Source organism: Sinocyclocheilus grahami, unplaced genomic scaffold (assembly GCF_001515645.1).
Source record: "Sinocyclocheilus grahami isolate Dianchi unplaced genomic scaffold, SAMN03320097.WGS_v1.1 scaffold1374.1, whole genome shotgun sequence".
Lineage (NCBI taxonomy): Eukaryota > Metazoa > Chordata > Actinopteri > Cypriniformes > Cyprinidae > Sinocyclocheilus > Sinocyclocheilus grahami.
The window spans coordinates 105,062-117,788 of record NW_015506553.1 but is presented as its reverse complement, the minus strand read 5'-3'; the positions used below and the strand labels follow the sequence as shown (position 1 = coordinate 117,788).

The following is a 12,727-nucleotide window of genomic DNA, read 5'->3' as shown; positions in this document are numbered from 1 at the left end:
ACGAAAAGACTTCCCCTGAGGGAATAGACTAGAGCTGAAGAACAACTGTCTGTTTTTTTTTTTTTTCAAACGGGAAGGAATGCATTCGGTTCAGACTAGTGATACATATTTACTGCACACACACAGGCTTCTCTATATATGTATGTATTTTGGACATACCATGTATTAAACATTCTGAAATTCATGTCAGTTGAACTTTGTATTTAAATTGTTATGCTAATATAATTTATATGTATGTATTATTTATAGGTATATATGTATTTATAATATTATAGTAATATTGTACATATAAAATACATAACATAAAATATATTTTTATTTAATAGTTTATTGTAGTAAGAGGAATATTTTTTCATATAAATAAATAAATTTTGTTACTAATAATGTACATATAAAATACATCATTTATATATAAATAGATATAAAATATATTTTAATATTGAAATAACAAATATTTCCTTAATATAATTTAAATATTAATTATTATTATAATGATATATTTATAATAGTTTACTGTATTAATAGTAACAAAAAATGTAGTAAAATTTTAACAAATTGTTATGCTAATATATTTTATATGTAGAAAATAGATATAATAAGCTCTTTTAATATATTATAATATATTTTGATATTTAAATAACTTATTATAAAAATTAATTTGATTATATAAATGTATATTTATAATAGTTTATTGTATTAATATTAACTTTATTTCTAATAAATACTATCTACGTATATACAGTATGTATATTAAAATAATTAATTTGTAATGAAACTTGTAATGAACTTTTTCTAGTGGTTTCAGACATTTAGACCCCACAACATATATTATATTGCTGTATATTATTGTTGGGGACTTCCTACACTTACAATAAAGTACTGTGATAGGACCATAGTAATGGCATCAGAGGGTAATATTGTGTTACTGAAAAATTTGCATAATCTTGTACCATGCTTTTTCCATATTACAAGTCCAAGAAAACAACATAATATTAATACCATGGTACTTTCTGGTACTTATTGTAAGTGCATTCACATCCGTTGTGCATAATAAAAGATTAGTATAATTATTATGTATTCATGCTAAATCTACAACTCTTTTTGGCCAAATTAAAAAGAAATTAATAAAAAATTCAGATCTTTTTTTAGTTCCTTAATGAATCATGTCTACAGTACATAAGTGTTGTGTGCACTTCTGCTGATTTTTCCGGGGACATTCTCAGAATTTTCATGCCCACGCATGTACTCTGCTAGTCGACGGTGTTAAAATGATCTGCCAAAGTAAAAAGCAACACAAAATTGTACCTTGAGGCTGTGCAAAAACTGTTTGCAGCCCTAACAACATGAGTTGATACAGTTTAACCACACATATTGTCATCTGAAGTGACTCGTTTCAATCTACCTGCACAGTGGAGAAGGCCCGGCAGAGCAGGCAGGAAAAGCAAACTGGTCTGTGCTGTTGGAACATCCCCCGACAGTTTCCATCGCCCCCGGCATTCCGGGCGACGTGCCCACCGTCTCCTTGGTGACCAGCTCCGGGTCCAAGATGAAAAGCTCATCCTGAGAGATCTCCGTCACATAGTTTAGATGCTCCTGCAGAGGTATGCAATGCTATGAGTTAAACAGGTGACATGTAACACAGATGTAAAACATAAAAGTTGCCTTTTGTAGCTACCTGACCGCGGTCTATTCTGTAGAAACGGTCTGCTGTAGTAGCTGTAAACAAACCAAAGATGGAAAAATGTGATTATGGGCTTTGCAAACATCAGGCTCGGAAGTTTTGGAAATGTCAAGAGCAATGAATCTCACAAAATGATTCAACATAGAAAGTTACGTATGTATAATTCTAACCCAATTTTTTTTTAAGACAAATTCTGTGCTGTTTTTTTCTAAATAAATTTGAAATGCTCGACTTACAATCCAGGAAGCACCATTTTGGTGAAAGCTTTGGCATGTGCAGCGTGTCTGTATTCACACCATCCTCCTCCTAGAGAGAGCGACAGAGAGAGGAAAAAATACACAGAAAGTGCAAGTGAAAAATGGCTCCTGTCCAAAATATCCTCACTGTGTGAATTAGTCACAATGTGTTTTTCTGACTGTAACTGAACAGGAAGTCAACGTGCAATGGCTGTCACATGCACAATATCACATGTTTGGCAAGAATAGTGGTAATTATAATGGAAAGTGACTCTTAAAAGTAAAATACACCATTTATGTTTCAGAGACATGTTAATGTCACCACAGGAAACAGATTTCAAGCTAAATTAAATGAATTTCTTTTCTTTCCAAGAAGTAGCATTAACACACAGGTACTCTTATTTAGCCAAGAATGACTTAGTAAAAGTCACCATTGCAACCCAAGCGTTATCGGACTTATATATGATTGAAACAATATTTTCATCAACAACAAAAAAACCTGTAGGACAGGATTTGATCTTTTAGAAGTTGTTTGGATCATTAAAAAGGGTGTTCCATGCCAAATGGTCGGAGCTGGAAATAAGGGCTTGATGATGTCAGTGAAAAGGTGGAGCAAGTTATTGTATTTTGCTGAATGATTACAAAGACTAACTTTTTTTGGGATCACATGCATGGATGAATCGTTCACAATAAGACCAGTAACGTTCATTATGAAGGTAAATAGTCGGTTTTGATCTTCAAGCCCGACTTTGACAGTTCAGACCCTCCCCTTAACCTTTGCCAATGAGGAAGGAGGCTGTAGCCAAATTGGCCTGTTGGCACATTTCTAACCAGCATTCAACAAGCTGAAAATCACCTCATGTAGCTTCTCGATATGCAGCCGACACGTCTCCAAATCACTGTTGCCGAGAACTGTAATTATCCCCATAGGAATTGCTGAGAAGGTGAAAGAAAAGAGGAAACATAGGTTAGGGTCGCTTTAAATTAAGCCGTGTTCGAGAAGCAGAAGCTTTTCCGGCAGTGCATGACTAGGTTCTCAAGGCTGTGAAAAAGAGAGAGGACAAGGAGAAGAGATACTCACAGGCCTCCCTGAGCTGCTCCTTATCATAATGAAGAGCTTCATAATCACGCATGCTGATACGGTTCACCTGGATCTGCACTTTCTCTGTGATGGGCTGCTGACTACATCCATAAGAAAAAAACAGTCAGATTTAATCTAGGATTGAATGCAATTTAGACTAACAGGATAGACAGACAGACAGATACTGACTCATACAGTTGTGGCAGAGAGATTCTTCTCTTGGTCTTCTGCAGCATGTTGGCCTGGTTCCTGAGTGTGATGCGTATGACGGATGGAGCCAGTCTACAGGGTTCCCCATCCACCTGAACAGGAATGGGCTTAAAGGTTGTCAGAGTCACCTCCTGACACTGATGAAGCCTCTCGCCGTGTCCTCCAACCTGCAGCGTTGCCTATAGAAAGAGAGCAGCAACATTTGGATGGATTCAAGGGTAAATGTAGAACAAATCCATTAAGGAGCCATAGCCAAATCTCACCAGAGAGGTCATGGTGAAGCCAATGACCTCAATGAGCCCGTCATCATGTTTCTGTGGCCCAAAGTCATTGTGCTCACTTGGGTTCCCCCATGGCACCGTACCAGCGCAATATCTGCAGAACAAAAGCCCAACTCAGTCAGGATAATCTCATTTTAATGAACTCTCGACTAGTTTCTTGTGTCTAGATTATATTTTATCCTGGAATAAACATAATTTGGAACAGCAAATCTCTTTTTATAATGAGGTTTTCAGTCCAAGTTTCCTGTCACAGTTTGATGACATGAAATTTGATGTCACTAGATGAATTGGTCTTCCTGGCAACTAGAGTGAAGTTTCTCTTTTTTTCTTAAATTTCATTATGCCAAAATAAAGAGGATCTATATCAAATAGCACAAAATTAACACAAGTATGTACATACGGGTAGTTACATAAGACGTCTGTTTTGCACAGTTCCGTTTCAGGTCAGTTTACCTGGGGATGTTGAGGAACAGGAGGCACTGGAGTTTCATATCCTGCACTTTACTGGTTAGGTCAGTACCATCACACTGCACAGGAAATAAGAAAAAACATACGAGGGAACATTGTCCATTGTAAGTATTCGTGCCATTATGTAAAGTGCTTGTGTATATTTATCAATTGTGATCATAAGCATCTAACTTGGTCAAATACTATTTTTATAATAAAAAAAAAAAGTCTGTACATGCATATATATATAAAACTCAACCTACCACGACCCTGATGTGTTTGGACAGATCTTTGGAGCTGCCCATCAGGAAGTCTGAGAAGGCTGTCTGCAGAGGAACGCATGTATTTGAGCACATATGTTACATTTCATACATTACAAAAATAATAAACTATAATATTATCTACATGACTTCATTGGACAGACACACTCACCCCTGCATAAAACATTTTATTGCGAAGTCGACTATTGAATCGTTCTGGTTTAGCCTCTGAGGAAACAAAATTACATCTTACAAATTTGAATCCTTTCACAAATCACAGATTTTATATACAGTATGCAGACTTTCATTTCATAGACCAAATTCAAATTACACGAGTGAGTGAGCACACCTCGGGATTCGTGAAACTCCAAGGTCACGTGTGCATCAAATCCGAGGCTGAAGTAATTGTTGAAGACGTTAATGGGAAGCTGAAATAGACATGGAGTAGTCATTAGCTCCCCCTTACCATTCATTTCAACACAAAAGAGTTTATAAAAACTCTTTACACCCTCATGCTTGACTTGTTGTGAAGCTAGAAGGATGGTGTTCTTCTGCTAAAGTCTAGCGCCTTCTACTGGTGTCAGCTGACCTGGTCAGTCTGGTGTTCGTCTCTTTCCTCTTCACTGGCCTCTAAGTTGGGTTCCACACTCAGGTTCCATCGGTCCAGCTGGACGATGTTGCCGTCTTCTACATGGGACAAGATCTTAGACACCGGTTCATCTGTGTAGCCCTGACAAGTACACACATTTTCAAAAAACAATGGAAAACGTGTAATGGTTAACAATTTGTGGGGCCATTTTCTCTTGTTATGCCACGTTAACAATGTGGCAGCTGTAAAAATTACGTTTAAGCCACAAACCTCATGCTGCAAAACAAAACTTGTGGTTGTATTAAAAAACAGGAGCTGAAGCTAAAACTTCATCTTATATTTGAACGTCAAATCCTCCAAAAAAAAAGGAAATGTACTAATTAACGTTTATGAGAACATAACAACCAAAAGTATTCAGGTTCGTACCCCGCCCCAGTTGAGAGTCCTGGCCAAGTCGTTTCCTGTCCCGAGGGGAAGCACGGCCACGGCGGGTTGAGGGTTCAACTGGAGCTCATCCAGCACTGAGAGAATCCAGCCAACCTATCCAAACCGAGCATATAAACCATGTGATGGACCCCATGAACTTTCTGACCGGGGATCAGAATGATGAAATTCATTTAAATTCCACAGATGAATAAATCTAGGCAATATCTGAGAGATTGGCTTGGATCAGCCAGTGTTATTTTAGTAGTGGTGTGATGCCTAATACAATTAAAATCAGTTTCAAGTACCTGTCGAGCATGTCAAGCACATTGAATCTTTGGAAAATTTGCATAAATGATATTACCCACCATCCGGTTTTATCTAGATAAGAGCACAGATATTTGACTAACCGTTCCATCTCCGCCACAAACGAGGATACGCAGGTTGTGCACTTTGCTGTACATTTCTAACCTTAAAAAGAGGAAGAGAAAGTCTAAGAGAACAGGCTCAGTATGAAGAAAGAAAGAAAGTATGATCTATCACCTCTTACCCCTCTCTCGGACCTCCCTGAGTGAGGTCGAACACTTGCCGGGGGTTCAGGTACCACATGAAAGAGCGGATGATTTTCGTTCCCTTTATAGAAAAGTGCTATTATGGGGCTGTAAAATAACATATATGCGCTATAGGAACTTTGAGCGTCGGTTCTGACCTGGTTTCCGCCACTCTTCGGATTGACAAACACCAGCAGAGGCTTCATGTGCTGAGAAGGAATCGGTCTCACAACAAAGTGCTTCCATTTGCCATCCTGCTGAGAATTAAATATTGAAATTTTGTCACATATAAAAGCATATCACTTTTATTCACAAAAGTTCAGATGTTCAGAGGTGTTTGCTACCTCTGTGGTTTTCTTGAAGGGTTTGACCTTCAGAGATGTTTTCTTCTTTCTTTTACTGCTCTTCAATGATGCCTGTATAATAGGGACAGTTTATACAGGTCTATAGGTATCTTTATAGACATACTCATTTTAGTGTTTACATTTGAGCTCATCAATGCTGATGGCATCTTTTCACCATGTCCAAACCATAAAACACTGTCTGAAAGACTTTGTCAGTTGATGCATCATAAAATTACATCACTTTTAGTGCTTTTGAAATTTATTTGGAAGATATACATTTAACATTCAAAGGTTTTAGGTTGATGAGATTTTTTTTTTAATGTTTATGAATGTCTGTTAGATCAAAAATACAGTAAAAGTAATATTGTGTATAAACCCGTTTTCTTCAGGTCAGATCGTACCTGCTGTCTGCGGACTCTGATGATCCAGGTTGGAGGGATGATCACAGCCGCGTGAGCTCCAAGGGAACACATCTCATCGATTTTCTGCAGCATGAAGCAGGTCACCTTGTTGTGATACTGTAAGACACAAAGCAATGTGCACTGATTGATATATGTGACCCTGGACCACAAAACCAGTCTAGTCGCTGGGGTATATTTTTAGAAATAGCCAAAAAAGGTATACCTATGATGAAAATTACAGGCCTCTCTCATCTTTTTAAGTGGGAGAACTTGCACAATTGGTGGCTGACTAAATACTTTTTTGCCCCACTGTATATATATATATTACCATACTTTAATATGCATTTAGCTAAACTTAACCAGCCACCCTTTACACAAACCTTGTTACATTAGCTAACAGTCCAATGTCCATAAAGATACTAGATGAATAGTAATCGTTTATAAACATTTACAAATGATGAATAGTTTCAACTTTAGATTGGCTACTGCAAAATCATGAACAAATGATTAATAAATGATTTGTAAATATGTGTGAATAGGGTAAATTCAGGTATTTCGGGACACTTTTTGCCATTGAGAGGATTGCTCATAAAGGTATTAATGATTAGTAAACGTTTATAAACATTTGTAAATGATGTATAGTTTCCGCTTTAGATTGGGTACTGCAAAAACACGAACAAGTAATTAATAGATTAGTTGTTAAGATTGATACACAACAAAGAAAGACCAACAAATGAAGATCATATGAACTGAAAGTTTACTGACATTTGTAAGCTTTTCAATTTACATAAAATAATCATATGTTAATCATTAGGTTATCATATCATATCATTATCTCATAGTTCTAGCTGTGAATATACTGTATATTAGCTAATGATATGTTAAACATTGTATAATGTTTGTTAATGATTTATAAATGAAAGTTATTATAAAGTGTTACCGAATATATTTTAAAATGTCATTTATTCCTAAGAGAGCAAAACTGAATTTTCGCCAGTCATTATCTTCAGTCACATTCAGAAATCCTTCTAATATGCTGATTTGCTGTTCAAGAAATATTTTTTATTATCAGTGTTGAAAACATTTGGGCTGCTTGATATTTATGTGGAAACCATGATGCAGCTTTTTTAAATAGAATGTTTCGTAACAAAGAAAAATTATTTACTGACACTTTTGATCAATTGAATGCACCCTTGCTGAATAAAAGCATTAATTTCTTTCTTTCAAAAAAAAAAAATTTTAATCTTCCTGAACCCAAACTTTTGAACAGTATGGATGTTGCAACCATTAAAAAAAAAATGATTTCAGATCAGATGTGCAACACTTACTGCTTGCTTACACCATGAGCAGCTGATGGCCACAATATCTTTACTGTGGAAGGTGAATTTCTGCTGGAAACCCTGTGGACAGAGAGTGAAAATAGGCCATAAATGCTTTCTGAATGATTACACATTTCATATTTTATGAGTCTTGCACTGACCTTTCCACATTGCCGGCATTTTCCATCTTGCCGTCTCCTATGGACCCAGTGATGTCTCATATTTGGAGTCTGAAACACAAACCAGCTCAATTGTTTAACAAAACTAAATGATAAAGCTCATTTGAATGGACTAAAAGTCTTACCTCTCTGACATTTCTCAACCCTGGATCTTTAAATGATGTCTTACACCTAAAGTTAATCTATAAGGAATAGTAAATTGCATTTGTTGAGAAAAAAAGTTAAATACATCATAATTTTTTTTAATGTTTTTCAGCTTTACAACAATCATCTAACCTTCTCCAGCTGATCCATGCATACAGTGTGAACAGCTATTTTGCAGGATGCACATTTGTGGCGAGGAAGAGATTTTTGCTGAGAAAACAAAATGAAACAATTGGCATCTTGGTAATGCATCCGAATCTCATCATATATTTACAAATAGAGGCACACTACTATAAACTACTCATTTTGCTGTTGATGGTTTTAAGAAAAAAAATATGGGTCATTTACCAGTGACTTTGCAAAACAATACGTCTCTCCAACGTAACAGAAATCTCCTGACGGACTGGTCTCAAACCACACGTGCTGACCAAACTGGGCATTTTCCTGTGCAAGACAATTAATCAGTAAGCTGAACAGAAGTTACAGAAAATTAATAATGGATTACTGTGTCATGAGTTGGAGATGGGAGTTTACTGCCCACTGCCATTGAGATAACTGAGAATGCTAACAGCTGGAATGCTAACTTGTTTGTTAAAAGCAGATGAGTAACTCACAGTCCAATCCACAGTGCTGCAGATCTCTTTGTTGGGTTCACATTTGGCAGGTATTATGGAGCCGGATTGGGCAGCGTTATCCTGCACACCAGCCTTGGCGATGGCTTTCCTGACAAAAACATAATGACAGTGACATTAAACAGACTGTCTGTGTCCATCATATCCTCAAAAGCAAAAACGTTAGGAATATTTTTCCTGAAATTATAGCATCTTTTCAGCCATAATGCCTTGGGGTCTCTTTAAATTGCATCTGTTTAATTCTGTATCAATCAATAAGACTATTTTAACCAGCCACCCACCCACAAAGAACATTATAGAGCATGGCTTGGAAATCTATATATTTTTTCTGCCTTTGATTAGCTTTTTGTACTACCACACTGTGGATATCTAATGCTTAGCTCATGTTATTTAGCTCACCAAATTTGCAAAATGCAGCACTGAATTTTATACTAAACAAAACTAAGCAAAATGATAATTGGCTGGTCTTTAATGTAACTTTATTTTATACACATCTATATAGAATCTGAGTGTGCTATATGTACATCAGTGTTCATGCTAAATGCTATCACAATAGTGCAGAAACAGATGTGGCCTCTCCTTATACAGGAACTCAAGTGCAAGTATGGATACACAAGCAAGTTTTCAATGAAGTTTATGCAATGAAAACATAGGAAATGCATTTCTAAAGGCAGATATTACCTCTAGCCTTGGATGGGGCATTTCCAAGGTTTTTTGTAATCCTTTTGTAATCAAAACCTTGCTTACCCTGACCTTTGTTTCCTAATCCCTACAGAGTGAATCAGTGACGCTTAGCAACCTGTTGATGGGAAGCCCACTGGGTCATCAGTAACATTGATGAGTCACATTACCTCGCTATGGTAGCAGTTGTGCTAATGAGCGAGCAACATGGAGTTTGTATCCACGGGACGGAGAATGAGAAGGTCAATGCAATGAAAAGCTGCATTACAACTGCCTGCTCTTGCATTCAATATAAATGTTTAAACGCTTGAGAAATTACGAAAAATACTGACTTGAAAGCGCTGACTTCTTAAGCGGAGATTCACTTGTATTGAAAGTCATAATATCTAATCAGAAACCCTGTACATTGTGGTATATTTATTTGGTCTTCACTACTATTTAAACTATTTCGAGACGTTCATAATGACAGCAATTTGCAGCGGCAAAGTTGCTGGACAACATTCATCTTTAATAAGAGTGCAAAAACAAAGTTGAGCAGAGGTCAGCATCACGCAGTTGCGCAATGACATGATGCAGCAACTGTCAAGCAACTTGGTGACCTCCAGCGATATTGTTGTCAGTGTGAATGCAAACTGACTTTAGCAAATGTTTTAACAGAAACCGTCTTCTCATTATGCACCCAAGCAAAGCCTTGGTCAGGGTTTCTCAAATCCAGCCCTAGGGGGACATTGCCCAGCAGAGTTTAGCTCAAGCCCTGATCACCTACCTGTAATTTTTCTAGTAACTCTGAAGACCTTGATTAGCTTACTCAGATGTCTTTGATTAGGGTTGGAGCTAAACTCTATAGGGCACAGATTTAAGGAACCTTGGCCTAGGTCACAATTAGTTTCATTGGCTGCGTCCGAAAGCTGAAAATGCTACCTACACAGGCAGCATACTCTCTCAGAAAAAAAGTACAAAACTGTCACTGGGGCAGTACCCTTTCAAAAGATACTAATATGTATGCTTTAGGTTCTAATATGTTTTTTGTACCTTGGGGAACTGCCCCAGTGACAGCTTTGTACCTTTTTTTTCTGAGTGTACTGAGGTAGGAAGGCAACAAAGCACATCTGAATTCTATGATTGTCACATTCTGTCTACCGAGATACTGTCATCTGATTGATTTTTGCATAGATATATCCTTTGCTGCCACTATCCTGTGTGTGCGATTCTATGACAGTTTTGTTGTAGAGCATTAAACCTTTACGCTGCCTCAGAAGTCATTCTGCAATCAGTTTCGAGAGACAAGTCATTGACAGACAGGGCAGCTTGGCAACAAGTTAGCTGTCTAAACTTTATGACGCAGCATTTGAATTGTTGTTCTTGCATTTTATGAAACCCTGTATATAATTTACAAGCACAGCATGAAATAATGACAACTAGACCCAACAACAGAAAAGGTTTTACATACGACAAGAATACACTCCAAGACTCCAGCCTGGGATCGTAATAAGCTCCCAGGAGAGGATTGAGAGTCGCATGACCCCTGTAGCAGGTAGAGCTCCTTCGGTTAGGAAGTGGCAGGCCTCTTCCTGGCCAGGGGCTTCCTGCTTTCGAGATGGTAGAGACCCGTCGACGGCGCCTCCTCTGGCTGCTGCGGCAGTAACGGACGTGCAGGCCCGGCTCTGCGTGACCATAATGTGACGAGTTCCTCCGGAGGCAGCGGGGAACTCGGATAAGCGGGTGGGCCTGGACACGCTCTGCCACCACAGCCAGAGGAAGGCATTCCTGCTGGCATAAGACAGCGGATTCTTTGATCTCCCAGTCTGACAAATCTGCCTCCTCCAAGCACTCCTTGTGCAGCCCCGAGTGATGACTCTCATCCGAGTGGCCACTGAAGTCCTCGATGTCACTGTCGCTGTCACCTTCTGAGAGAAGCACATCCGTGTGACTCCTGAACTTCGTGCTGCTTCCCTTGAGTTCCACCTGCCCTGGCAACGGACTTCGGCTCTCCTCATCCTCTTCCTCCTCTTCTGTCATCTGAATCAAGCTGGCCAGCAGCATGGATGGGCCCAGGAGGTGTGTGTCTATATTGCGGAGCTTGCCCACCTTCTTCCTGCGTACGGCAAAGCGAGGATTGGCCTTTGGGGTGGTGGTGCTGGAGCGCCGTCTACCACTGCTTTTCTGAACCGGTCGACTGCTAGTGATTCGAGGTAAAGCCTGAAGTTGGACACTGGATCGGCGTCGCTGGGTCAACACAGTGGACGGAAGGCCTACACTGGAGCGTCGACGGGCACGGCTGGCTGGCACTGCAATGCTTGGCCTCCTGTGTCGAGAGGGTTCAGGTACGGGACCATCATGCATGTCTTCTCCTGCCTCCTTCCTCTTAAAATGCCGTCGGAAAAAAGTGTCCATGGTGGCTGGAAGAATACAGTTCTTTTTCTAATCTTCCCCTTGAGGCTGTTGATTGAAAATGTAGCCTGTCAGCATAGATTAACCATTTTAGCACTAAATTCTAAAACTGCTGAAAGCTTGTTACACTGACCTCCATTGACCAAGATTTAAACCTAATCCTTAAAACGGAGATAATCTAGCTCGACCCAACACATGCCAGTGCTTCCCGAAATCATCAAATTAGAGGCAATTATATTATGAAAACACAAAATAACCTCATCAACAACAGTCTTCACAACTCTATTAAAAAGACTAGATTGAGATAGCATGATTAACAGATAGTGAATCTGATCTACTAAGTATTTCCTTTTGGTTAACTTAGTTAAAAACCCCGATGGGGACTCTAACATCCACAACATAACTTACAGTATGCTGGTCATTTCAGAAGTGCCGACTAGACATGAGTTTATACTGGTCATTAACATTGTTATGATTGTTTTGAATGTGGAAAGCTAACTCCGCCTGTCCTAGCACAGATTTTTCTGGGGTTTACGCCAGGACAATTTGCCTTCCAAATCGCATTAATACTAGCAAAGCCAGTTGACTACAAAGGTGCATTGTGAGTCCACAGGTGATGACATCATGTCAAAATGCCGTGAAAGGCACTCAAGGAAATGAAGCTCTGCTTAGCTCATGAACGTCCTGATTATCACACGGGGATGTCCAGGGCAGATTATAAGGGCTTTCTGACCCTTTAGTAGTGACTGCCTGTACTAATTATAGCAACGTAACTAGTCTATCTCATTTAGAGACGGATATGACCTAGACACAACCCTCAGTGTAAGGAATGATACTTATTGGTGCAAAGTATTTTGTAGAATTATTTACAGTAAAT

General features: G+C 38.6%; 1 protein-coding gene across 5 annotated transcripts in view; it reads right to left on the bottom strand.

Annotated features, from left to right (window-relative positions):
* The window catches only part of LOC107569712 (diacylglycerol kinase zeta-like), a 28,421-nt gene that overhangs the window by 5,797 nt on the left and 9,897 nt on the right, over positions 1–12,727 (bottom strand). For 2 of the 5 annotated variants that reach the window (XM_016255848.1, XM_016255849.1), the window contains 25 exons: positions 10,910–11,898; positions 8,761–8,869; positions 8,495–8,590; positions 8,279–8,356; positions 8,128–8,184; positions 7,985–8,053; positions 7,833–7,904; positions 6,505–6,621; positions 6,104–6,175; positions 5,918–6,016; positions 5,759–5,841; positions 5,619–5,679; positions 5,212–5,325; positions 4,786–4,926; positions 4,546–4,624; positions 4,369–4,424; positions 4,200–4,262; positions 3,943–4,016; positions 3,472–3,583; positions 3,188–3,387; positions 2,999–3,099; positions 2,774–2,853; positions 1,918–1,987; positions 1,676–1,716; positions 1,403–1,593 (listed from right to left, as the gene is read on the bottom strand). In XM_016255848.1, the coding sequence (XP_016111334.1) occupies positions 1,403–1,593; positions 1,676–1,716; positions 1,918–1,987; positions 2,774–2,853; positions 2,999–3,099; positions 3,188–3,387; positions 3,472–3,583; positions 3,943–4,016; positions 4,200–4,262; positions 4,369–4,424; positions 4,546–4,624; positions 4,786–4,926; positions 5,212–5,325; positions 5,619–5,679; positions 5,759–5,841; positions 5,918–6,016; positions 6,104–6,175; positions 6,505–6,621; positions 7,833–7,904; positions 7,985–8,053; positions 8,128–8,184; positions 8,279–8,356; positions 8,495–8,590; positions 8,761–8,869; positions 10,910–11,853 (3,179 nt within the window). In that variant the 5' untranslated portion in view covers positions 11,854–11,898. The remainder of the gene's footprint in view (positions 1–1,402; positions 1,594–1,675; positions 1,717–1,917; positions 1,988–2,773; positions 2,854–2,998; positions 3,100–3,187; positions 3,388–3,471; positions 3,584–3,942; positions 4,017–4,199; positions 4,263–4,368; positions 4,425–4,545; positions 4,625–4,785; positions 4,927–5,211; positions 5,326–5,618; positions 5,680–5,758; positions 5,842–5,917; positions 6,017–6,103; positions 6,176–6,504; positions 6,622–7,832; positions 7,905–7,984; positions 8,054–8,127; positions 8,185–8,278; positions 8,357–8,494; positions 8,591–8,760; positions 8,870–10,909; positions 11,899–12,727) is intronic. The other 3 variants (XM_016255851.1, XM_016255850.1, XM_016255853.1) reach the window with 3 other exon arrangements.